We start from the raw sequence: 23,971 nt of genomic DNA on the forward strand, positions 1-23,971 counted from the left end.
AGAAGGGGAGCCGTGGCCCCCGGCCTGATGTGTCCCCGCACGCCGCCCGCTCCCCCCCCCCGCGCAGCCTCGCAGATGGTCTCGCCCGCTCCGGCCGCAGCCCACGTGGGCGAGCGAGCGCTGCGGCGCGGGGCCGGCGGGCGGACGAGCGGGCGTGCGGCGCGGCCGGACTGGACGCGCGGCCAGGCCAGCCCGGCGGCCACCGCGAGAGGCGACCCCCGGCACAGGCCTCGCCACAGGTAAGGCGGGAGCCGCCGCAGCGCGAGGGGCGCGCTCGCGCCGGGGCTTCGGGTCCGCACCCACCCGCGTCTAGGCCGCGGCCCGGGGCTTCATGGGCTTTCGGACTCGGCGGCTCAATCGGGGGTGATTAGTTTATGTTTTTTTTTCCCTGACTGATGAGACGAGAACGCGACCCTGCTGGTTTCTTAGCGCGCTTTGCGGAGGACGCGGAAGGAAGGCCGGCGTGTCAGCTGTCTTCCTGCGGATGTTCGGTGTGGGGAACTGAAACGGAATAGTTAAAATGGCCTTGGGAGGGCGGCAACCAGTAGATGAGACGCCCCTTATTACGAAGCCATCCTCCCACCCCCTTTTCATCTCCTGCTGTCGTTTATCAGCCTTACGGAGGTAGAAATCTTGAACCCTCGAAAAACAGTATTTCGATGTTGATTCCTATTCCTAGCGAAGTACTAGGCACACAGTTGAGAACTAGTATATGATGTTTTAATGGGCTTAGAATTCTTTCAGGGTTTTTTCTTTTATCTTCCTGATGAAAGAGTCGTGTTAGAAGGTATCACCGTGTAGGGCTTTTATACACATCTGTACAGGCCTTACCCGCTTTTATGTAGGCAAATGAGTTAACCGTTGTTGCAATGGATCCCTTTCCGTCCTACAAACTTGGGAGCAGAGCGACGCGCTGGACACGGGGAGGCTGGATCCAGAGATGAGACCCAGTCCTGCTCTCGTGAACGAACAATTAATCAATTGTTAAGAGGTATACACAGCAATGAAATGGTGACGTGGAGAAGATAGTGCGCTTGTAAATAAAAATAGAAGGATAAACATTGGTTGTATGCATAAAAACCTTTTGATGAGTATGGATTGAATTCAAAAGTTAATCTGCCTGATGTGCGAGGAATATTAATTTGAGCCTGGAAAGGCTTCAGAGTGAATTTGTGATTTCAGGAGTTTGCTTTGAAGTAGGACAAAATGCATAGACAAACTTAGAAGTCAAAACATTTTAGAGCTGATAGGGACCTTAAGAGTTACCTAATTGTACCCCTAACCTTTAAAAAAAATTGGCATTTAAGGAAGAGTTATTTAATCCCCATCATGGGCCAGTCATTGTGCTAGACCCCCACGAGAAATTTAGTCTCTTGTGGCTTCTAATTTAGTGCCCTATGACTTTGCTGTGCAGAGAATGAATGTTGTAGGTTTGAGGGAAAACTTGACAGATTTGGAGGCTCATTTCCTACCAAAATTTAACAAAAATCACCTATCCCACAAAGCTATTGTGAACACTTATTTCCTTTCTAAATTCAGTTCAGAGTGACAATGAGACTTTCACTTTTATAAATCTCTTTCAGGAGACTCCCTAAACTACAAACCTCCACGAGGTTAGACCCTAAAGAATTTGGCCTAATTCAGAGCATAAAACAAGCTGAATTCCAGTATGTAGAAAAACCAAGCAAAAAATTATATGCAACAATTAATTCAGCAGAATTCATTTATATTTGATTGTGTAATCAATAATAATAATAATGGCTAACATTTGTTGAGCATTTTCCATATGCTGGACTCCATGCTGTGTTTTATGTGGATTATCTTATTTAAAGTAAAATTATATGCATCAGATTTACTTTTCTATTTAAGCTGGCTAAATGTAAAATTCCATCATAGTCCTGGAGTTTAAAGTAGCAACAGCCTTTCCTAATAAAAATCTTTTTTTTAATTTTTATTATTTTTTTTGGTGAGGAAGGTTGGCCCTGGGCTAACATCTGTTGCCAGTCTTCCTGTTTTTGCTGAGGAACATTGAGCCTGAGCTAACATTGGTGCCCATCTTCCTCTATTTTTTATGTGGGATGCTGCCACAGCATGGCTTGATGAGTGGTGTGTAGGTCCACACCTGGGATCCGAACCTGTGAACCCTGGGCCGCTGAACCGAAGGGCACATACTCAACCACTACGCAACTGGGCCGGCCCCTAAAAATATTTTTAAAAACAATTGCTTTTTTAGTCATAATATACATGAATTCATTGCTGGGTGCTTATGAATTTCTTTCACTTTGTTTTCCTTGCTACTTTTGACCTTTTTTTGTTTTTGAAGGCTTTTCTTTTTTTTTTTTCCTACAGTCAAACAGAATTTGACAAAACTGGTTTTGTTCAACTCTCCCTTTTTCTCCCCCTCCCCAAAGCCCCAGTAAGTAGTTGTATATTCTAGTTGTAAGTCCTTCTAGTTCTTCTATGTGAGCTGCCGCCGCCAGCCACAGCATGGCTACTGACAGGTGGGTGGTGTGGTTCCTCGACTGAGAACTGAACCTGGGCTGCCAAAGCTGATCAAACAGAATTTTAAGCACTAGGCCGTCAGGGCTGGCTCTCAATTCCCTTTTGAGGAACAGCTTTAACTGTGAAATAATCAATAGTGTTCAGCCCTGAAGATAAAGCAAGAAACAATCTTCTAGATAGCAATTATAATATTTTGATGATTCAAGACAAAATAGGCCGGCCCTGTGGCTTGGTGGTTAAGTGCGCGCGCTGCAATGCTGGTGGCCCGGGTTCGGATCCCGGGTGCGCATCGAGGCACCACTTCTCCGTCCATCCTGAGGCCGAGTTCCACATACAGCAACTAGAAGGATGTGCAGCTATGACATACAACTATCTACTGGGGCTTTGGGGGGAAAAATTAAATAAATAAAATCTTTAAAAAAAAAAAAAAAAGACAAAATAGATGTCTTCCTGTTTTTTATTTTGTGACTAATGTATACACATAAGATGCATTTGAATAATTCAGTGTTATTTTGATTAGAAGTCTACTTCTTAAACATCCTTCAAACCAAATTTCAAGAACGCTAAATTACCTTATTTTCTTTCAATTATTAAATTAACAGATTATTGGGTTCAGCTGTAATTTGAACATTTACAGATTTTTTAAATGTTTTTCTTACACCAGTGATTTTGCTTTTTGTTTTTAAATTGTAAAACATATCTTTATTTTTCTAGTTCAGAAGTTCCTGTCTTTTGGTTTGTAACTGAGACTGCCTTGTTTTTGTCTTTTCCTTTGCTTATGAAACATCTGACTACTTTAGTCATATAAATTTATTGAACACCGTTTAATTAGAAAAAAATTTTCTAGTTTATCTTTTTGTTGTTTGATTACTGTTTTAAACATTTAACTAAAGTAAGTTTTTCGTTCTTGACAGTTATATTTCTCTTTTGTAGGCTACTTTAAGAAAAATGGCCTTATCAGCCCAACAGATACCCAGATGGTTCAAATCAATTAAATTGACCAGCCTCGTTACTACTACACAACTGGGACAGCGTTTTCAGGGACCAGGGAAGACATTGTTGCATGGCGTTTCTGCTCAGCCTCGGAGGTCCTCTGACAATTGCTTTCTCCAATGGGGGTTTAAGACTTACAGGACTTCCTCCTTATGGAGTAGTTCCCAGTCTACCAACTGCAGCAGGCAGGGGAATAATTCTGCCCAAAGCACTCTGCTTCCTTCCGTGAGTGAGCAGTCGCAGAAGACACAAAGGATACCCAACTTTGATTCTGAGCTGTCTCTAGAAGGTAATTCTGAACTTTCAAAAAAGTCCCCTTTGCCTCACTTTGGTAGTTTGAACAAGCTACCTGTTTACGTTCTGTTAGCCCATTTGAAGGCACACTTTGTACCAGGCAAGAAAAAGAACAATGTCAGTTCTATTCATTTACTTCTACTGTATCTTTATTTTACTGGCTAAGAAAACAAGTAGGTTAGTATATATAAGATTATTTTATACCTATATGTATAATGTTTGCTTTCTAAATACTTTATTATTTAGATTCTTTAAAAAATTTTTTTTCTGGTGGTAATTAGATTTATTAGGGTATAATTTACGTCAAGTAAAAATCTTCCTTTTTTGATATACAGTTCTGTGAATTTTGACGTAGGCATTTAGTTGTGTAACAACCACCGTAGTCAACAAATAGAACGGTTATATTACCCTCGAAAACTCCCATGTGTCACTTTTTAGTCAGTCCTCTCCCTACTGTGCTTCCTATTCTAGGAATATTCCTATGCAAGGATTATTTCACTGCAAATGAGATAATATTAGGTTAAGTAGAATATGAAAGAAAGAAAGCTGGAGGGGTGGGGGAAGCAGGGAGGAGAGGCTGGCTATAAGAAATGAGAAAGGGTAGTGATTAGAGGCAAAAAATAGAACAGAAAATCACAATCCTGATTAAGGTAGGTTGCAGTTAACGGTGTCTTCCATACTGTGTTTGACTAGAAAAGAAAAAACAAAAAAACAAAACCTCAGAATCAAGGCTGTACTAGAGAAGGTCACTTAGCAAAGGACTACAGGAGGTAGAAACAGAATCATAGATGTCCTATTAGAGGCATATTTGAGAATTACTTGGAGGAGAGGGGATTGGATCAAAACAAAGATGTTTCAGGAAGTGGTGACTTTAACTCATACAACTCAGGCTGGTAGAATCTTGTACTTTTGGCCAAGTTAACAAGCTGTGGTAGACTTGATCTGTTTCTCAAAATGTACTTGAAGGTCAGTTGGTCTTTAGCATTCTTACCCACTGATTAAAAGTGAAGGAAAGGAAAGGAATTTTGTACAGGACTCTTCCTTATGAAATAGAAATTGACCAACAAATTTCTTATCTTGGAGGAACAGTGGTTGATCTCTCTAAATACTCTTTTTTTTTTTTTGTGAGGAAGATCAGCCCTGAGCTAACATCCGTGCTAATCCTCCTCTTTTTGCTGAGGAAGACTGGCCCTGAGCTAACATCTACTGCCAATCCTCCTCCTCTTTTTTTTTGCCCCAAAGCCCCAGTAGATAGTTGTATGTCATAGTTGCACATCCTTCTAGTTGCTGTATGTGGGACGTGGCCTCAGCATGGCCGGAGAAGCAGTGCATCGGTGCCCACCCGGGATCCGAACCCGGGCCGCCAGCAGCAGAGCGCGCGCACTTAACCGCTAAGCCACGGGGCCGGCCCTCTAAATACTCTTAACCTTACCTCTTAGAAGGTAGAAAATGTTTGCATCTCTTAGACATTTAATTCTGAAATGATCCCAAGATTTAAAAAGAAGCAAACTAGGGAAAAGGTTGTCTTTGTAAAAATAGCTTTAAGTGTGCAGAATGGAAAGCTAACTTGCTTCTCTCTTTCCACATGGCTGGCTTCAAAGGACTGGACGATTTGCCTCCATTGTCTCCATTGCAGCCAGTTTCCGAGGAGGAGGCTATCCAGATAATTGCAGACCCTCCATTGCCCCCAGTTTCATTCACTCTTCGAGACTATGTGGATCATTCTGAGACTCTGCAGAAGTTAGTGCTTCTAGGTAAGTGAGTAACCTACAAGTACTTCTTGAGTATACGCTTCACGTACTTTTTTGCCTTTTTAGGTTAGCATTTTTAATCTTTATCAAAGTAGTACATATACATGAATACTAGACAAATAGTGTAAAAAAGGCTTCTAAAAAACCATACTCCCTGCTTCTTTCTTCCTGACTGCATCCCATTCCCCAGAGGTATCTACTTTATTAGCTCTGTTTGTATTAAACTCTTAAATGTTGATGTAACTGTTTATAGTGCTTTTGCTTGGTTCGTTAGTTTTAGACATTAGTTGATCTCTTGTATGGACACACTTTTCCCCTATTCTCTTCAATTCTCCCAATATAGTTATATTAACAATTTTTAGGTAAATTATTAGTCAGCGATTACATTATGACTAAATATTGCTCCCTGCTCTCCAGGAGGTGTACCATGATTGTTTTCCTTCCTGTACAGCATTTTCCCAGAGTTAATAATTGCCTTGTTTTTTATTTGATTATTATTTTTTGTTCCTAGAGCTAAATTTTCTCACGCCTTGCAATGGCTTCTCAGGACAGTTTTTCCTACAGTCAACCCTATTAGATGATATATTAGTTCCATTTCCCTGCTACCTCCTGACCTTCCTCCTGGAGACCACTGTCCTCCTGATTTGGGTGGTTTCTCTAGGTCTGCTCCATAATTATCTTAGGTTGTTGACTGGTAGGATGCACTTGGATCTGGACAGTTAAAGGCAGCCAAGGGATTACACTGCAAACATTTATTTAGTCCTCTTATTTTCAGTCTAGCAACTTATTGCAGCCTTCTGCTTTTCCCATTATCTCTGGGTCTGGCACTTCTCTGACTTGATTTTCCCAGATAATGAACTTCCTTTCTCCTGGGGGATTGAGAGGAACAGAATAGGTAAGGGATAATCGCTCAAATCCATGGGCTTTCTCATTCTCCACTCACTGCCTTAGTTTAGGTCCTCATTTTTCACTGAAAAGTTAGGAACTTTCATCAGTCTTCTTATCAGCATTGCCCTGATCCTTTCTGTAATGTTGTGCTGTTTCTAAAATGCAAATCTGACTAGGTCAGTGACCTACTTGAGATCCTTCACAGCCGTCCCATGGCATCAGAGTTCTTCATGGTCTGGCCCCGGCTTACCTTTTTAGCGTCACTACTTGCTGCTTCCCTCCTTTGGTTGGCCAGCTCAGACAACTGGAGAACTTAACTCAAGTTCAAGTAACTTCTAAAATGTCTTCTGACCCTCCAAACAGAGTGACCCTCCTCAGGGTTCTCACATCACCCCCTGCTGAGTTCGATCCTAGCACTAATAACACTACTATAATTGTTTACTTATCTGTCCCTGGGCAAGTTACCCAAAAATGTAGGGAATGGCCTTTGTTCTCAGAAGGCTTCAAGTCTTCAGAAGCATCCACATACACATGTACAGGAATAAATGGAATGCAAGGATGAAAGATAATAGGTCCCACGTGAGAGATATACAGAGTGTTCTGTGGGCTCAATGGAGGGAGAGACAACATCTGCTGTAAGCAGGAGAGCCAGCTACCATCCTTTTGGAACAGCTTTCCTCGCCTTGTGATAATTGCTATGGTGAGACAAGATAAACATAAGACGTGGTCTCTACCTTTTTTTTTTCTTTTTTTGTGAGGAAGATTGGCCCTGGGCTAACATCCGTGCCCATCTTCCTCTACTTTATATGGGTCGCCGCCACAGCATGGCTCGATGAGCGGTGCGTAGGTCTGCGCCTGGGATGCGAACCTGCACCCCCTGGGCCGCTGAAGCGGAGCATGTGAACTTAACTGCTGTGCCACCAGGCTGGCCGATGGTCCCTACCTTTAAATAATTTATGGTGTACTTAGAGCTTTGGAATATGTTTCAGCCGTTCCTTCATCTGCATGCTGGTCTTAGAAGTGACTTAAATGAGCCTTAGAGGAACCATGATTGCACTGTCGGACAGTATTTTTGAGGACTCAGATATCCTGGTTCTTCTCTGTTTTCTGCCTTTCTCTGCCTGTTCTACATCCCAGGACGCTAACCTCTGTGCAGCAGGGCTCCTTTGCTAGCTGGCTTCTTGGGCTGCTTCAGCCAGTGGAGGCACCTGCAGGAGGAGAGGGAGGGTGGGTGGGAGTATTTCTTCCCTGTTCCCTTCCTGCTCTGGGTCCTGTAACTTTAGGCCTTGCTCCAGGACAGCTGCTCCTGCTGAGCAGCCTTTTCTCTCTAGCTTCCAGCTCCCTCTGAGCTCGGGTAATGCTTTTTCTTCTCTTGTCTCTTGAGCACTGGGGGTGCCCTTCTTTGTTCCCTTAACTCTGCTCACACCACTGTATAGAGTCCCTTCATTAAAGTCCTTTTCATTTGAATCTTCTGGGACAGTTTCTGTTGCCTGCCAGATCCTGATTGATACGCTAAATATGTGTAACCATAACTGAATACGGTGGTAATATTTGTAGTTACTGGACTGCTGGGATAAAGCCAACTTAGACTGTGGTCACCTGGAAGTTAGAGTCGTGCATGATTCATTTTTTATGTCCCCAGAGCCTTCCCGAAGTGCCTGGTCCATAGTAGGCATTCAGTGACTATTTTTTCAAGTTAATGAAATCGTGAGTAAGCCGAAGTGATTTGTGCTGACAGCAGTGTGCTCTCCTGATGAGATTCTGCCCTCCTATTGCTGCTAAAAAGCAGCTTTTCAGGATTTCTGTTTCAGCACAGTCAGGGTGTGACAGCTCATGCTGAGCAAGGCACTTCAGCACATGTAAGCTGTAATATTTAGTTAAATTTGAAGTCTGAACCCTTTATGTTATTTTTAAAGCATCCCTTCCCCCATTTATCATAGATTTTTGGAAGTAGTTTCTATCTTATTTATTTATCCATCTATCCAATCGTTGATTTATTGTTCTATTAATATTTTTTAAATTTCAAAAGAATTACATCTAGTTGTTAAAAGTTCAAATATTACGAGAGAAAGAACTTTTACCTTCTCTACATCTCCAGTTTCACTTTCTAGTAACCACTTTACCAGTTCGTTGAGAAACTTTCCAGATCTTTTTCTGTACAAATATATATCATACAGAAAGCCATACATACGTTTTATATTTTTATGTAGTCAAAAATATTATTTAAATTCTATGTTTTCTTCTAGTAGTTTTAGAGTTAGTGCCCATTTAGATTCTTAATCAGTCAATTTTTGTATCAGATATACAAGGAATTCTTAATTTTTTTCCAAATTTATAGCTAGTGGCCCCATTATATTTTAATGACTAGTCCATCTTTTGCCCATTGATTTGATATGCTAAATTTTTAGTTCAACCTGGATCTGTTTCCAGTCTTTATTCTTCGTGCTTGCACATGGGTGTGTAATCCCTTTTTCTGTTTGTGACCATCTTGTGTAATACCTGTTTAATAGCAAGAAATTTGGGTTAAGAATTATATTTAGATCTAATAATATATGGAATTATAATTTATTTTTCTGGTTGTGGACACCATTAAAAAATGTTTTTATTTCAGTGCTTTTATATTTAAGACCATAAAGTTGCATCTAGAAATCAGTTTGAGAGTTATTTTTAACCAGAAGAATATTTTTGAGAATATAAAATTTAAGTCTAAACTTAAGGTTTTACATTATCTTCGAATCTTTATTCTAAATAAGGAATAGGCCTTTCCTAGTCTTGTTTATTTTTTTAATCAGATAAAAGGAAAAGATGAGAGAATTAAATGCTCAGGTTTAATGAGAATTTTGAATTACAGGTTACTTTGATTCCCTGCCTAGTTAATGTTGACATCTAATTATATCCATAACCAAAGAATAGTTAAAAATAACAACTTGCTCTGTCTCCCTTCTTTCTCTCTCTCCCGTCCCTTGTCTCATTTACTTAGATTACCTAAGATTATAAGGCTATGTGAACATTAAAGATTCTGTCCTTTCTGCTTGGTTGTGTACTTGAGGGCCGCATGTGTTCCCCCTTCTCATGCAGCCATGTCTTGAGCTCCTTCAAGGTACCTGTCTCTGTGCTAAAGACCTGGAGATTACAGGGAGTAATGAGTAAGACATAGGGTCATTTTTATTCCCCCTATGGAGAGGATCAGAAGCATACTTTTTAAATAATGCTTATAACCAAGAAAATGATAAACTTCAAAGAAAGTAACAATTTATTCATAGTGTTTGTTACCCTGCAGAATTACCAGGTAAACAATTACTATGGAGATCATTAGGGGCTCATAAGCATTCTTCAAACAATATTCAAGAAACCATACTACTCAGCCATAAGAAACGATGAAATCCAGCCATTTGTGACAACATGGATGGACATTGAGGGTATAATGCAAAGTGAAATAAGTCAGAGGGAGAAGGTCAAACACCACATGATTTCCTTCATTAAGTAGTAGATAATAACAACAATAAACAAACACATAGGGACAGAGATTGGATTGGTGGTTACCAGAGGGGAAGGGGGGAGGGAGGAGAGTGCAAGGGATAATTTGGTACATGTGTGTGGTGATGGGTTGTAATTAGTATTTTGGTGGTGAACATGATGTAATCTATGCAGAAATAGAAGTACAATGATGTACACCTGAAATTTTTACAATGTTATAAACCAATGTTACTGCAATAAACAAAAAATTAAAAAAATAAATAAATAAATAAAAACGTAAAAAAAAAAAAAAAGAAACCATAGATAAATATGCTGATCCTAGGTCAATAGGACTTAGTGTATTTCTTTTGGGTAGAAATTTAGCTCGAAATGCAGTTTTCCTCTATACGTGCTGTGAAACAAATACTACATTTTCACTTTAATTTATTTTTATTTCTTCAACCAATTTAGTTTAAAAATATTTAGAAGTTTCTATTGGCCAATCTCAGGTCTCCTTTGGATGGGTTGTTGATCTCCATCAGTGATTTCTTGTGTTTCTGTGTATGAAGTTTAATGACTAAGCTAAGCAGTTATGTTCAGTGTTTGTAATTTATTACAGGAGTGGATTTGGCCAAGATAGAAAAACATCGAGATGCAGCCAACCTCCTCTTGAGACTGGAATTTGAAAAAGACATTAAGCAAATACTCCTATTTCTTAAAGATTTGGGTATAGAGGATAACCAACTGGGAACATTCCTGACTAAAAACTATGCTATTTTCTCTGAAGACCTTGAAAATCTTAAGACCAGGTAGGGCTTTTAGAATGATTCTCACGTAACCCAAGAATCGGTTATGAAGGAAACGTGTGTGTAAGCTATTTCTCAGGTCTCAGCTGCACAAGGATCTACTGAGATAATGAACATGAATGTTATTGTTTTGTTACGAACCTTTGATCAAAATCATCTAAAACTGTTCTTTTATTCAACTACCCACTTATTATTTTTATGTTTCCAACTTAGTGCTGAGTCAGTACTTAACTATTTCTCTTCAGAAACTGTAATAAATTTTTTTAAAAATCCATTAAAAAAGGGTGAAATTATCTGAGAGTGCACTTAAAGTTATGAAAGCCTGAACTTTTATGATTTTTTCTGGCCAGTTTTCCATGATGACATTTGACATTCTCTTGGCAAATTATTGTATAATTTGCTTAATCATTTCCGTAAGTTGGCTATTTTGGTTGTTCCTTTTTCTCTTCTTTATTTTTTATTTATTTATTTTTTTTATAATTTTATTTATTTATTTTTTCCCCCAAAGCCCCAGTAGATAGTTGTATGTCATAGCTGCACATCCTTCTAGTTGCTGTATGTGGGACGCGGCCTCAGCATGGCCGGAGAAGCGGTGCGTTGGTGCGCGCCTGGGATCCGAACCCGGGCCGCCAGCAGCGGAGTGTGCGCACTTAACTGCTAAGCCACGGGGCTGGCCCCTTTTTTCTCTTCTTTAAATAGCACTTCCATAAACATCTTTGTACTTCAAAGAATTTAGTGAATCTGTGAGAATCGGTACAGTGAGATAGTATTGATCTGTGAGATAAGAATCCTGCTAGACATTGGGAACACCACAGAGACCAAGACAGAGTCCCTGTCCCTAAGTTCACATTTTGAATTCATCATCACCTCCACCTCTTACCTAAATCACTTCTTCCCTGTGTTTCCAGATTCACTGAATGGGACCACTGTTCATTCTGTTGCCCAAGTGAGAAATATTGGCATTAACTTGGGCTTCTCTTCTTTTAGCATCCACATCTAATGAATCACCAAGGCCTATCAGTTCTATTTTTATCTCTCTCAAATCAGTCAATGCATTTCTCTTAATCTTCACTTTGAATACTTTACCTTGGGTCACCATCATTTCACATGAAGATTACTGCATTAGCAGTAATCAAAGTAACAGAATATTAACAGTCTCCTAACTGGTCGGCCTCTAGTCTTCTCCCCCCAGACTGTTCTCACACTGGCGTTGAGCCTCGCTACATTTCAGAGAGCTTTGCAGTTCCTTGAACCATCAGAGTCTAATACCTTAAATCTGAATTAGGAGAAAACAACACAAAAAACCACCTTCCTTACATTGAACAATTTGAGCCCTTATTATATATGCAAGGCACTGAGCTAGACTTGAACCATGTAAGATAGACACGCTCTCTCCCTTCATGGGACTTACTGTTTGTTCTAATATAAACAAGCTATTAGAATCAGGAAAGAGAAAGAAAGATTCTAGTAGACTCAACCTGACATATCCAGCTCTGCTCCTCCTTAGTCAGGAACACTAATTCCCTCCCATTCAAACACCAACTTGACCTAGTTGCTCAAGATTTATTCCAAGGAAGCATGCATACCAAGAGGTGGAGATCACTGGGGGCCATTTCAGAGGCTGCCTATTGCAACATTATTAATAATATCCCCGTTTTACATGGGAGGCACAGAGAGCTTAAGTAATTTGCCCAAGATTACACAGCTAGTGTTAAGTGGGAGAGCTGGGATTCAAACCCAGTTAGTCTAACTCAAAAAGTCCTGGCTCAGAGTCCACCATATCACCTCCCTACCTTTAATTCTATGAAGCAAACTTAAGCTTAAAAGGAGCTTAAGATACTTGTTCAAGATCACACATGCTCCTGACAACTAAGGAATATTCTCATATAGATAGTGTAGCCTAATGGTTCTTAAACCTGGCTGACTGTTAAATTAAACTGTGGAGCATTTTTTAAAATTACTTGGACTTGTTTAATAGGTAATTTATCCACATGTACTCAAAAGGATATACAGCAAAAAATAAGCTTCTAGTGGAAGAGACAAGGGTATGATGAACTTTATTTAATTGAACTTAGCCTCTGGCTCTGCTATGTACAACAGTCTTATTTTCTAGAATTTCTGTAACAATATTGATTTCATATACTTGTTTTCTTTTTAATGAAGAAAATTTTAAATGTATAAAAAAGTTATTTGATTCATTGTAAGAATTTTCATATAAATAATCTGCATTTAAATTATTTAAATATTTTTTTGGTTGGGCCTTATATGTTAATGTTTTATTAGAAAAATTATCACAAGGTAGACAACAGTTTTGATAATGTTTTAATCAGATATCGATTCTTGCTGCCGCCAAAAAAAAGGAAAAAAAAAAAAGTAATCCTTTTTCCTGCCTACTTATTCCTGTCCCTCCTTGGCCTTCCAAGACCCATCTATGGAGGCAGTTACTATTATCACGTTTTTGTGCAACCTGCTAAGAATGTCCTATCACACACAAGCGTATATGTATATGTATGTACACACATAGACATAAACACACATACACAGAATTGGTAGCATTTATACATACTATTCTGTACCCTACTTTCTTTCTTTAACTATATCTAGGAGATTCTTTTTTATTGGTGCCTCCTTTTCTTTTTTCTTTTTTTTTTTTCTTTTTGCTGAGGAAGATTGGCCCTGGGCTAACATCCATGCCCATCCTCCTCTACTTTATATGGGATGCTGCCACAGCATGGCTTGACAAGCGGTGCGTTGGTGCTCACCTGGGATCTGATCCTGCAAACCCCAGGCCTCAGAAGCAGAGCGTGCACACTTAACCGCTACGTCACCGAGCCAGCCCCATGGTGCCTCCTTTTCTTTTTAACCTAGAATAGTTCATACTATGGATCTATCTAGTCCCCTATTAGTAAACATGGTGGTTGTTTCCAGTCTTTACCATCATAATGAGACTGCAGTGACTCTTCTTAAATATACTACATCATTTCACACATGTTGGCGTATATCTGTAGGACAGTTTTCTAGAAGTGGAATTGCTAGGTCAAAGGGTATGTGCATTGTAATTTTAATAGACATTGGCAAATTGTCCTTTGTATAAGTTGTTTTCCAGTTTACACTCCCACCAATTGTGTACAGAGGTGCCAATTTCCCTATTATCCTCACTAATACAGTGTTATCACGTTTTATGATTTCGGTTCATTTTCTAGATAAAACTAATGCCTCGTTGTGGAAATGATGTTTGGAGTGTCAGATGTTTGGAGGATCTTTTCATAGCTCAAATTTCTATTTACATTTCCTTTTCTATAAATTATGTATGTCCTTTGCTATTTTTTAATTGGGCCCTCTTTTTGGTAAGCATTCTTTTATATATTAACAAAATTAGTTCTTTCTCAGTGACATGTTGTAAATATTTTTCCCAGATTGTCGCTTGTCTTTGACTCTGATGGCCTTGCATTTTACATTTTTGTGTAGTTAAATTTATCAGTCTTTTCTCTCATGGCCTCTAAGGGACTGCTTTAAAGGAGTAATAGTCATTTGAGTATAAAGTGTAAGTTCTGATGTGTGGTAGAGACTATGCTGAGCGTCAGAGGTAGGGATGCCTGAGGTCAGATCTCAGCTCTGTCCTTAGTTAGCTGGTGGTCTAAGACAAGTTATTGAACTTCTCTGAATCTGTGTTTCTTCAAATGTAATGTGGAAAATTTACCTGACTCACAGGTTTGTGTTTGTTTTTGTTTTTTTCTGGTGAGAATTAAGCAAGATCATGTCCTGGTTTATTTTAGGCATTTAATAAAACTGCCTTTTGCTATGTTTATAGATTTGTAAAAATCAGTAATTTTATTTTATAGTCAAACTTCTATAATTTACTACCTTATTTTGGTTCCTAGAAACTTAGCAGGAAATTTCTTAGTTGTTAATAAAATACATCTTGAAAGACTGTAGTAAGAATTATTTATTGAAAATACATACTCAGTAAATGTACTAAAATTAAAAATTCCTCTTTCAGTTTCAACCATGCTTGAGGATCTTTCTTTGTAAAAAGAGTTCTGAATCTCTTATTTTCTTAATTTGTGTGTTTTCTGTTCTTAGCAAAAAAAAATTTTTAAACAGAAGTATTTCATTTTTTTCTACCAAGTAATAAGTCAGATTCACTGAGAACAGAATCTGTCTGTTAGTGGATTTCAGCATTATTTTCCATTTCCAAGTATAAGTGGAAACCTTTCTAGAGTTGGATGGATGCTTGTTTTGTTTTAACCATATTTGGGCCATTATTATAGAATGTTTTAACTTGTCTTTTGTTTTTGGTGTAGGATCCTTTTTAAAAACCGTTGTTACTTGGGAAAGTAGCGTGACACTAGTAAATGTTTATCATATGTACGTGTATTTTGTTTGTTTCTCTAGAGTGGCTTATCTACAATCAAAAAATTTCGGTAAAGCAGATATTGCACAGATGGTGAGAAATGCACCATTTTTGCTGAGTTTTTCAGTGGAAAGATTGGATAACAGATTGGGATTTTTTCAGAAAGAACTCGAACTTAGTGTGAAGAAGGTAAAGAAAGGGGAGAATTGTATATTTCCATGTCAGCTACATTTAGTAACTGTTAAAGCTCATGTTTCTAACAGATGCCTGGCCCATATGAATTCTATAAATGTGTGGTATTTTCTGAACAAGAATGAATTACCTGCTAGGTTAAACATATAGCTGTATCATTGTATAATATTCCAGCAAATCGGTTCCTTAAGTTTTGTTTTCAGTATTTATTTTTCCCTCAAACAGTATTATTTATATATTCCCATGGTTCCTAGCATTTCTCTGACCAGGTCATACTTGAAATTTTAGTTTTGTATTCCTAGTAATGCCTTGGTTTTCCAAACGACTTGAATATGCATAAATAGTAATGATAGCTTGTTTTATAACTCTAGACTAGAGATTTGGTAGTTCGTCTCCCAAGGCTGCTCACTGGAAGTCTGGAGCCCGTGAAAGAAAATATGAAGGTAGGATGACGTCAAGCTTTTGAGAAATCAGCTGCTTTCTTTAAGTGTTTAAGTCCTCTGAAGAGGATACATTTTGCTACTGTCATCTTAAAGAAAACTAGATTGTAAAGAAGTTATTTCTAAAATGATGGACATAGGAAATGATATAATAAATAACTAGCAAGCAGTTTATTTTAGTTAATAATATTTTCACATGTGGACTAGGTGTTACATGAGTAAATTACCTTGCAGACATTGATACTGATAATCCTAGAGTAATAGAGTAGGTATCTGGATGGTATCTGGAAACTGCTTCTGTCGCCCAGTATGAGAGTCTGTGTCTGTGTCACCTAGTGGGGAGATGAGTTTTGGAGGCTGGATCCAAAAGACTTCTGTGAAGAGAGTAGTGACCAGCACATTGCTCTCCTTAGAACCTGGGCCAACTGCCAGCTCTAATTCTGTCACAGAACATACTAGACACTCGTTACTGTCCTACCTGCAGGAGAATAGTATAGAGCCAATGGCAGCTGACTAGTCAGCATACAAAGCTGTAGTAGTATTTTTTTTTTTAATTTATTTATTTAGTGTGTTTGTGTGTGAGGAAGATCAGCCCTGAGCTAACATCCATGGCAATCCTCCTCTTTTTGCTGAGGAAGAGTGGCCCTGAGCTAACATCCATGCCCATCTTCCTCCACTTTATATGGGACGCCGCCACAGCATGGCCTGACAAGCGGTGTGTCACTGTGCACCCGGGATCTGAACCCGGGCCGCCAGCAGCGGAGTGCACTCACTTAACCACTATGCCACGGGTCCGGCCCCTGTAGTAGTATTTGAAATTATTATATAAGGCCTATTTTCTGAGGTGCTTAAAGTGTTTCGTATTCAGTTGTTAAAGACATTTTTAGTGAGCCCCTGTCCCCACACTCTGCTGGGGAGATAGTCCCTGCTTTCATGGAGCTTACAATCTAGTTAGGGGGCAGCATGCAGAGTGATAGGAGCAGTGGATTAATGGGGGAGCATAGGATACCATGACCTCACACAGAGGACCTAACCCACATTTGAGTGTTTAGTTTTATCATCTCAGTCTGGAATTTTGACATGTAGTTTTTCCAGATAAAACGTAGATGAGTGTGCTTGGGAGCAGAGGCTCAAAAAGCACTTTGAAAATCTTACTTCTGGTCTGTGTGGTATAGGGCCCATACAGATAACCTGACCCCGCCTACTGTGTCCACCTTTATTCTATCTCACAATTACGATAGCTCCTTTTGGTGATCTTCATGATGATCACCATGCTGTGAGTATCTTATTCTCAGGAGAGGGGTTTGAAATTCAGGTTGCCGCGGAAGCAGGAAGCTATGATCCCTTAAGGGCATTGGCATAGCTGACTCTAGATTTTAATGTCCTTACTTTAAATTTTAAAAGAATCAAGGTGTCCTCTGGCATATATCAAAATAACTATTCCTATTCATGATTCATAACAATTCTACTTTCTTTTAGGTTTATCGTCTTGAACTAGGTTTTAAACATAATGAAATTCAACATATGATCACCAAAATCCCAAAGATGTTAACTGCAAATAAAAGGAAACTTACCGAGACTTTCGACTACGTGCACAATGTGATGAACATTCCCCACCACATAATTGTCAGGTTCCCACAGGTAAGGAGTGCATAGCTGTCTGTAGGAGCCGGCATTGCCTTCACCCAGAGCTGCTCTCTAGGGGCGTAGTGCTGTTCACTTGTGAAAGTTCCTTGCTATTTGTGAAGGAATTGGACCAAATGTGATCTAGTTCTGAGAGCTGTATTAAGGTCATATTTATTTTGCCCATCTTTTTATCAAGACACATCTAGCAAACAGTAGAGGGATCACTGGTGAAAAGTTTACAACTTATAGGGCACACATGTATGTCTCTGGAGGAGAAATGAGTGATGAATCTCTTTCCCTATAGTTTTTTCCTATTCCTTGTTATGCCCATTGGAATCTTTTTTTTTTCAATAATTTTATTTATTTACTTTCTCCCCCCAAAGCCCCAGTAGATAGTTGTATGTCATAGCTGCACGTCCTTCTAGTTGCTGTATGTGGGACGCGGCCTCAGCATGGCTGGAGAAGCAGTGCGTCAGTGCGCCCCCGGGATCTGAACCGATAAGCCAGGGCTGGCCCTGCCCATTGGAATCTAACGTATTCTCTCTTTTGTTTTTCTCCATTTAAATTTGAAATAGATCACTTCCTTTAAAGGTCATTTGAATTTTGCATATACTTCTTATCCACAGTCTATCTAAATCCATGAGTTAAGCCATATTATAATAATCTCCTACCAAAGCATAACACAGCTCCAGTTTGCCATCATGCCAAAGCCATAATTATATTTTCTAAGCTAATTAGACTTTCCTGTTCTTTACTTAGTGAGAGACATTATCTGCTTGTTCACAAGAATGTTAACTCTTTGAAAGCAGAGATCTTGTCTCATTTATCCACTGCTGAAATCACAGTGCCTGGAACTATACCAGGCAATTAGTAGGCACTAGGTAAATATGTGCTGAACAAATGATTGATTGAATTTCATCCAAGTGATCCATCTTTCCTGTTTGCCCTGTGAATAGACACTCAGTAAGTATTCATTGGATAAATGGAAGAGTGAATTTCATTAAAGTGATCCCTCTACTCCATTTACTTATATGTGTTCTTGATATAAAAATGGGCAAGGGCCAGCCCCGTGGCTTAGCGGTTAAGTGCGCGTGCTCTGCTGCTGGCGGCCCGGGTTCGGATCCCGGGCGTGCACCGAGGAACTGCTTCTCCAGGCATGCTGAGGCCGTGTCCCACATACAGCAACTAGAAGGATGTGCAGCTATCACATACAACTATCTACTGGGGCTTTGGGGTAAAAAAAAAAATAAATAAATAAAATTATTAAAAAAAAAAATGGGCAAAAGAGGGGCTGGTCCCGTGGCTTAGCGGTTAAGTGCATGCGCTCCGCTACTGGCCCGGGTTCAGATCCCGGGCGCTCACCGATGCACCGCTTGTCCAGCCATGCTGAGGCGGCGTCCCACATACAGCTACTAGAACAATGTGCAACTATGACTTACAACTATCTACCAGGGCTTTGCGGGGGGGGGGGGGGGGGGGAGGGAGGAGGATTGGCAATAGATGTTAGCTCAGAGCCGGTCTTCCTCAGCAAAAAGAGGAGGATTGGCATGGATATTAGCTCAGCGCTGATCTTCCTCACAAAAAAAAAAAAAACATGGGCAAAAGAAATATGACTTCAGTATAATTCTCAGAACTGGACGGCGTTTGGCACAATTCCTTCACAAATAGTAATGTTTATTTACCTGTCCTACTTCACTGGGAATGGGCCCTTTACAAAGGATTTTTCTGTTTCATCAAATACATATAGATTATAAATGTTAGAAGCCTGCAGTGGTGCAAATTTCACTTATGGAACAATTGTAAAGTAAGTAATCTTCAACTAAAAAGCATAACAATTAGTTTTCCCCTGGGTTGGTAGATAATTCAGTGACAGTAGAGCATGATACGAGAATCTGATTTGGGGATACAAAAATCAATCAGACATGGTCTTTCTTCTTGTGGAACTTGTAATCTGGTGTGGAAGTCAGGTTGTAAAAATGTAATTGCTTTACATAATATTAGAGTCTTAACCAGATGTCTTATAGAGCATTTAATTTAGAAGAGGTAGGAAAATCATAGAAATAATAACAGCTATTGAGTGCTTACTGTGTGCCAGCGCTGTCTTTACTTCCTTACTTATATTAATTCCTTTAATCCTCACAACAACTATATGAAGTAGGTAGTGTTATCTCTAATTTACAAGTGAAGAGAGTAAGCATAAAGAGATTGAGTACCTTAGCCTAGGTTACCCATGTAACAAGGGGCAGAGCCAGGGTCAGAACTCTGGCAGTCGAGCTTAAAAACCCAAGCTCTCAACTAGGATATACTGCCACTCTAAGAAGTGACATTTGAGTTGTCAGTAGGATGAGTGGGGTCTCAAAGATGGATAGAAACTTTCCAAGTAGAGGAAACTATAAACTTGACCAGATGCATCAAAATCGCTTGTTTAAAAACACAGATTTTAGGCACCCAAAACTCTAGCTTCTAGGAAGCCCGTTGTAGAACTGCAGTTTCTATATTGGGATTCTCAGACTCCTAGGGGTCTGGGTAGTATTGCTAGGGGGCGGGAAACATCTCATTAATGGAAAAATACATTGACAGTAGGGCTGCGAGGAAACTCTATCTATAGACTTTAAATTTTTGCCTGGTGTTTGAAAAACTCAGTGATGTAAAACTCATTTTCTCATGTAAATAACAGTTCTGGTTGGCACGTTTTATGATTAATTAAAAATAGGGAAACAATTATAACTTAATAACTGGCTAATTTAGTCATCAAAGCAGCAATCCTGGGAGGTAAAAGATAACAAAAGCAGTTAGGGTGATGAACTAGTTAAGGAAAGGGGTTTTATTCAGGATCCCCTTAAACCTTGTTTGTCCTCTCCCACTGTGGGTGTCTGTGGAGGCAGAGCTGGAGTCCAACCTAGGACAAGAGGGGATCAGTAATTCTCAGGCCATGGTTTTTTCTTTTTATCCCTGAGAATTTAATGAATCATTGACAGGATGAAATTTTTCTGACAATGGCAAAGTGGCCCCTGGTGGTCAACAACCAAGAAATAAAATGAAAAGAAAACTCAATCTGAGCTGTGGCTTTTGGACTTGAAAGATCACACAAATCTCTAATAATAAAGTCACTTCGAACCATTGGAGAAGTAATATAATATCTGGTCATAAGCTGTATAAATGCTTCTAAGTGTTATTATATTTAGGAAATTAATAATAGTTGGGGAGCTTCTGAGTCATTTGTCGTCTTCTCTATAGGTTGTATGATAATTTTGTAAGCCAAGAATCACTGCATAGGAGTCATACTTCCAAAGAAATACATCTAAAAGCTTCTTACATTTTTATGAGAAATAATAATGTGGTAATGGGAGTTTAGTTACCAAAATGAAGACAGAACAGCATGTAATTTGTTTTTGCAGAGAGAGAAAAAGATGTTTTGTTCCCAAAGCAAGCCAGTCCCTTGTTGAGTTACCACATTGTAGTTTTTTTGATCACGGTTGTCAAAGAACTTGAGTTTTCAACAATTGTTTTTCATAATGTCCTCTCCAAATGATCTCTTATTATTTTGTTTCCACTTGACCATAAGGAAAGACTCCTGGAGGTTGTGTGTCATGTCAAGTGTTCCCAGTGTATCTGAAATACAGCCAAGAGAAGAACCTGAGACATAATACTAATGTGGTTCATTTGGGCCTTGCCAGGGAGCCTCACAGATGTCTCTTCAGATCCAGGGTTCTATTTCAAGTGTGGCCAGATCCCCCAGTTCTCCTTTCTGTCTTGTGGCTGGCTGTAGGGACTTAGCCTGCTTCCTTCTTAAAGTTGCTGCCACTCCCTCTACTCCTTGGGAGTTTTAACCCTGAGATGGGCAAAACATACTTGCCCTAGTTGCTGCCGTAGAGGCCAGGTTCATTTCCTTTTGATACTAGTCAGAGAGGCAGCAACAGGAATTAAAAAAATATATAGGAAAACTTCACAGATTATGAAATCTTATAAATATTTTGATGCCATAGACCTTGATCTTGAACTTTGGTTCTCAAACTTGGCAGGCATCAGAATCACCTGGAGGACTTGTGAGCCTCATTCTCAAAGTTTCTGATTAAGGAGGTTTGGGGCAAGGCCTGAAGATTTGCTTTTTTCACAGCCTCTCCCCTCTCTCTCTGGATTAATCAATGTTCTTTGCCTACAATGTAGTCCTTAATTATTTTATAATTGTTCTGTTAGTTTTGAGTCCCTTTTTAATCATAATTTCTTAGCAGAAGCCATAGGATTTAAACCCTGTGGCATTTATCATAGTTACTGAGCATGTGGTCAATACTTTGTAATTGTTAGCCTATTAACATTTTTACCGAAATAAACATTTTAATTATCTTTCAGTGCATAATGTTTTTTTAAACTTTTTTTTTTCTTTTCTAGGTATTTAATACAAGGTTGTTTAAAGTCAAAGAAAGACATTTGTTTCTTACCTATTTAGGAAGAGCACAGTATGATCCAGCAAAACCTAACTACATCTCTTTGGACAAACTGGTATCTATGCCTGATGAAATATTTTGTGAAAAGATTGCCAAAGCCTCAGTACGGGACTTTGAAAAATTCTTAAAAACTCTTTAGTTTTTGATGAATGTTAAAATGTAATAATGTAAAGTGAATGTAAATATGAATAAATTTTTAAATAAATGCCTCAAGCCTCAATTGATATTGGAAACAATTTCTTCATATTGTAAACTTGGGTACACTTCTGGTAGATCTTTCTTACAAGTTCCTAGTGACTTAATTCTTTGACTCAACCATTTCCTTCCTTCTCGGGAAGGAGAGAACTAAAATTACAGCAAGCTTAGAGAAGGAGAGCTGGTTTACTATAGACTGGCATGTTGTCATTCTGGTGAAGATGAGAAGCATAGAGGGTTTTCCTCTTATATTCACAGGTATTTTAAAGTGGTTTCATTACAAGGCAGCTTTATTTTCTTTGAAATGTTTTGAGTTTCTGGAGCATACTATATTATTCATATAATATCTACTACTCACGTGGATAATGCTACAAAGCACATTTCATTTTGAATTATCTATACTGTTATCTTCCTGAGCACCGATATTCAAAGTTGCCCACAGTTGGCTACTGAGAATCAGGAAACGGAAAAAGAGAAAGTAGTTTGAAGGTAAGGAGAGGGCAATGAGACGTAGTAAAAGGCCATAACAAACCTTTGACTTATTGCCAAAGATTTATAGCATGAATTGATACTTTTTTTTTTTCATTTACCATCTAGACATGTAATCCTGGGCAAATGATTTAACCTCTGAGTCTGATTCTTTATTTGTAAAATGAAGCATCATCACTTCAGTTACCTGCCTCAGGATCACAAGATTGAGTAGGCTGTTAACACTGGGGGCCCCCCAAGGAACCACACCTGGTATTTGCACTCTTGTGTAGTCTCCTCCCACATCGACTCTGGGCCAGTGCGATTTGGTCCATGGGACGTTATCAAGCAGAGGCTTGATAAGCACTTGCACATGGAGGCTTGTCCTCTTGGAACCCTGAGCCACAGTGTAAAGAGGTCTGGTGACTACTGGAGAAACAAGGTGGAAAGAGGTTTCTAGCCAAAGAGCTGTTCCAGCCATGCCAACAGTACCAGACATGTGAGTGAAGAGGCGTTGCAGCCACAGCAGATACCACGTGGAGCACAACTACCCAGCTGAATTCAGAATTGGGGGAAAGAATAAGGTATTTTAAACCACTAGCTTTGGGGTAGTTTGTTGTGCACCAGAGTGTTGTGGTGTGCTGGATGTCCTGAAACCTTGTGAGAAACTAAATTTGTAATTGGTCAGGGCCAAGTATAGTCGCCTTCCTGTTAAGTGTTTATTCATTCGCTCAACAGATATTTGAGTTCCTAGAATACAGTAGTGAGTGTGGCAGAGAGATGTGCCTTCATGAAGTTCTCCAATGGATGAGATCAATAAACAGGAAACAAGAAGGTACAGCCAGGAGACAAAGCCCAGAACCATTCTGCCTAGTCTTTCTATGGCTCAGAACCTCATTTTGCCTTTATTAACAACCCATTCATCTCAGAATAGGCTAGCTGTGCTGCTGTAATGAACAGTCCTAAAGCCTCAAATGATTTAAAAACCACAGAAGTTTTTATCTCATACATGTCCAACCTGGGACCAAAAAGGCTCTGTTCCACATCATCTTTAGTGATAGAGGTTGATGGAGTCTTCACTGTGTCTGGAGTGTAGCCAGTCTATGGAAGGGGACAGGGATGAGAATTGCTCTTAAAAACTCACATTTTTCTTGGCCAAAGTATCACATGGCCATGCCTAGCTTTAAGGGGGCAGAGAAGTGCAATCCTACCATGTGCCAGGAGGGAAACCAAAAATAATTTTTGAATCAACACTAATGACTACCAGCAAACATCCAGGCTCTCTAGACTTAATGCCTGCAAGGAGCTGGACTTGGTGACAGTCCTGGGTATCTAATGCCTTGACATGGTCTTCCTTCGCTTGCCGCCTTCACCCTGTAACCAGCAAGCTGAAACTTAAAAGGTGAAGAGGAAGGGAGAGGAGCTGATTGAGCACATCCTGTAAGGCAGTGTGCCAATGGACAAATGTCTTGCATCTTGTCACGTCTTGCAGACTTCACTTTGGCTAGTGTAGCCTGGAGCAACCATTCATCAGTCTTGAGTGCTGCATACAGGACTGAAT

The 23,971-nt window shown here is 39.5% G+C and overlaps 1 protein-coding gene across 1 annotated transcript; it reads left to right on the plus strand.

The window, feature by feature from the left end:
- The first annotated feature begins 119 nt into the window (after positions 1-119).
- Positions 120-21,967, plus strand: MTERF3 (mitochondrial transcription termination factor 3). The gene is made up of 8 exons (XM_087447612.1): positions 120-239; positions 3,436-3,784; positions 5,391-5,543; positions 10,504-10,693; positions 15,086-15,233; positions 15,608-15,679; positions 17,156-17,317; positions 21,692-21,967. Exons 2-8 carry the CDS (start codon positions 3,451-3,453, stop codon positions 21,884-21,886), a joined length of 1,254 nt encoding a protein of 417 aa, XP_087303738.1. The 5' UTR covers positions 120-239; positions 3,436-3,450; the 3' UTR covers positions 21,887-21,967.
- The last annotated feature ends 2,004 nt before the right edge of the window (positions 21,968-23,971 follow it).

This window comes from Ceratotherium simum, chromosome 23 (genome assembly GCF_057802395.1).
Source record: "Ceratotherium simum simum isolate JZ-2026a chromosome 23, ASM5780239v1, whole genome shotgun sequence".
Lineage (NCBI taxonomy): Eukaryota > Metazoa > Chordata > Mammalia > Perissodactyla > Rhinocerotidae > Ceratotherium > Ceratotherium simum.

What these genes read in the sequence shown, in the direction of transcription:
- MTERF3 (XM_087447612.1), top strand. Translation starts at nt 3,451, where the DNA reads ATGGCCTTATCAGCCCAACAGATACCCAGATGGTTCAAATCAATTAAA. An exon ending in GCAGAAGTTAGTGCTTCTAG is followed by an intron (nt 5,544 to 10,503) that starts GTAAGTGAGTAA and finishes AATTTATTACAG; the next exon opens with GAGTGGATTTGGCCAAGATA. An exon ending in CCGTGAAAGAAAATATGAAG is followed by an intron (nt 15,680 to 17,155) that starts GTAGGATGACGT and finishes ACTTTCTTTTAG; the next exon opens with GTTTATCGTCTTGAACTAGG.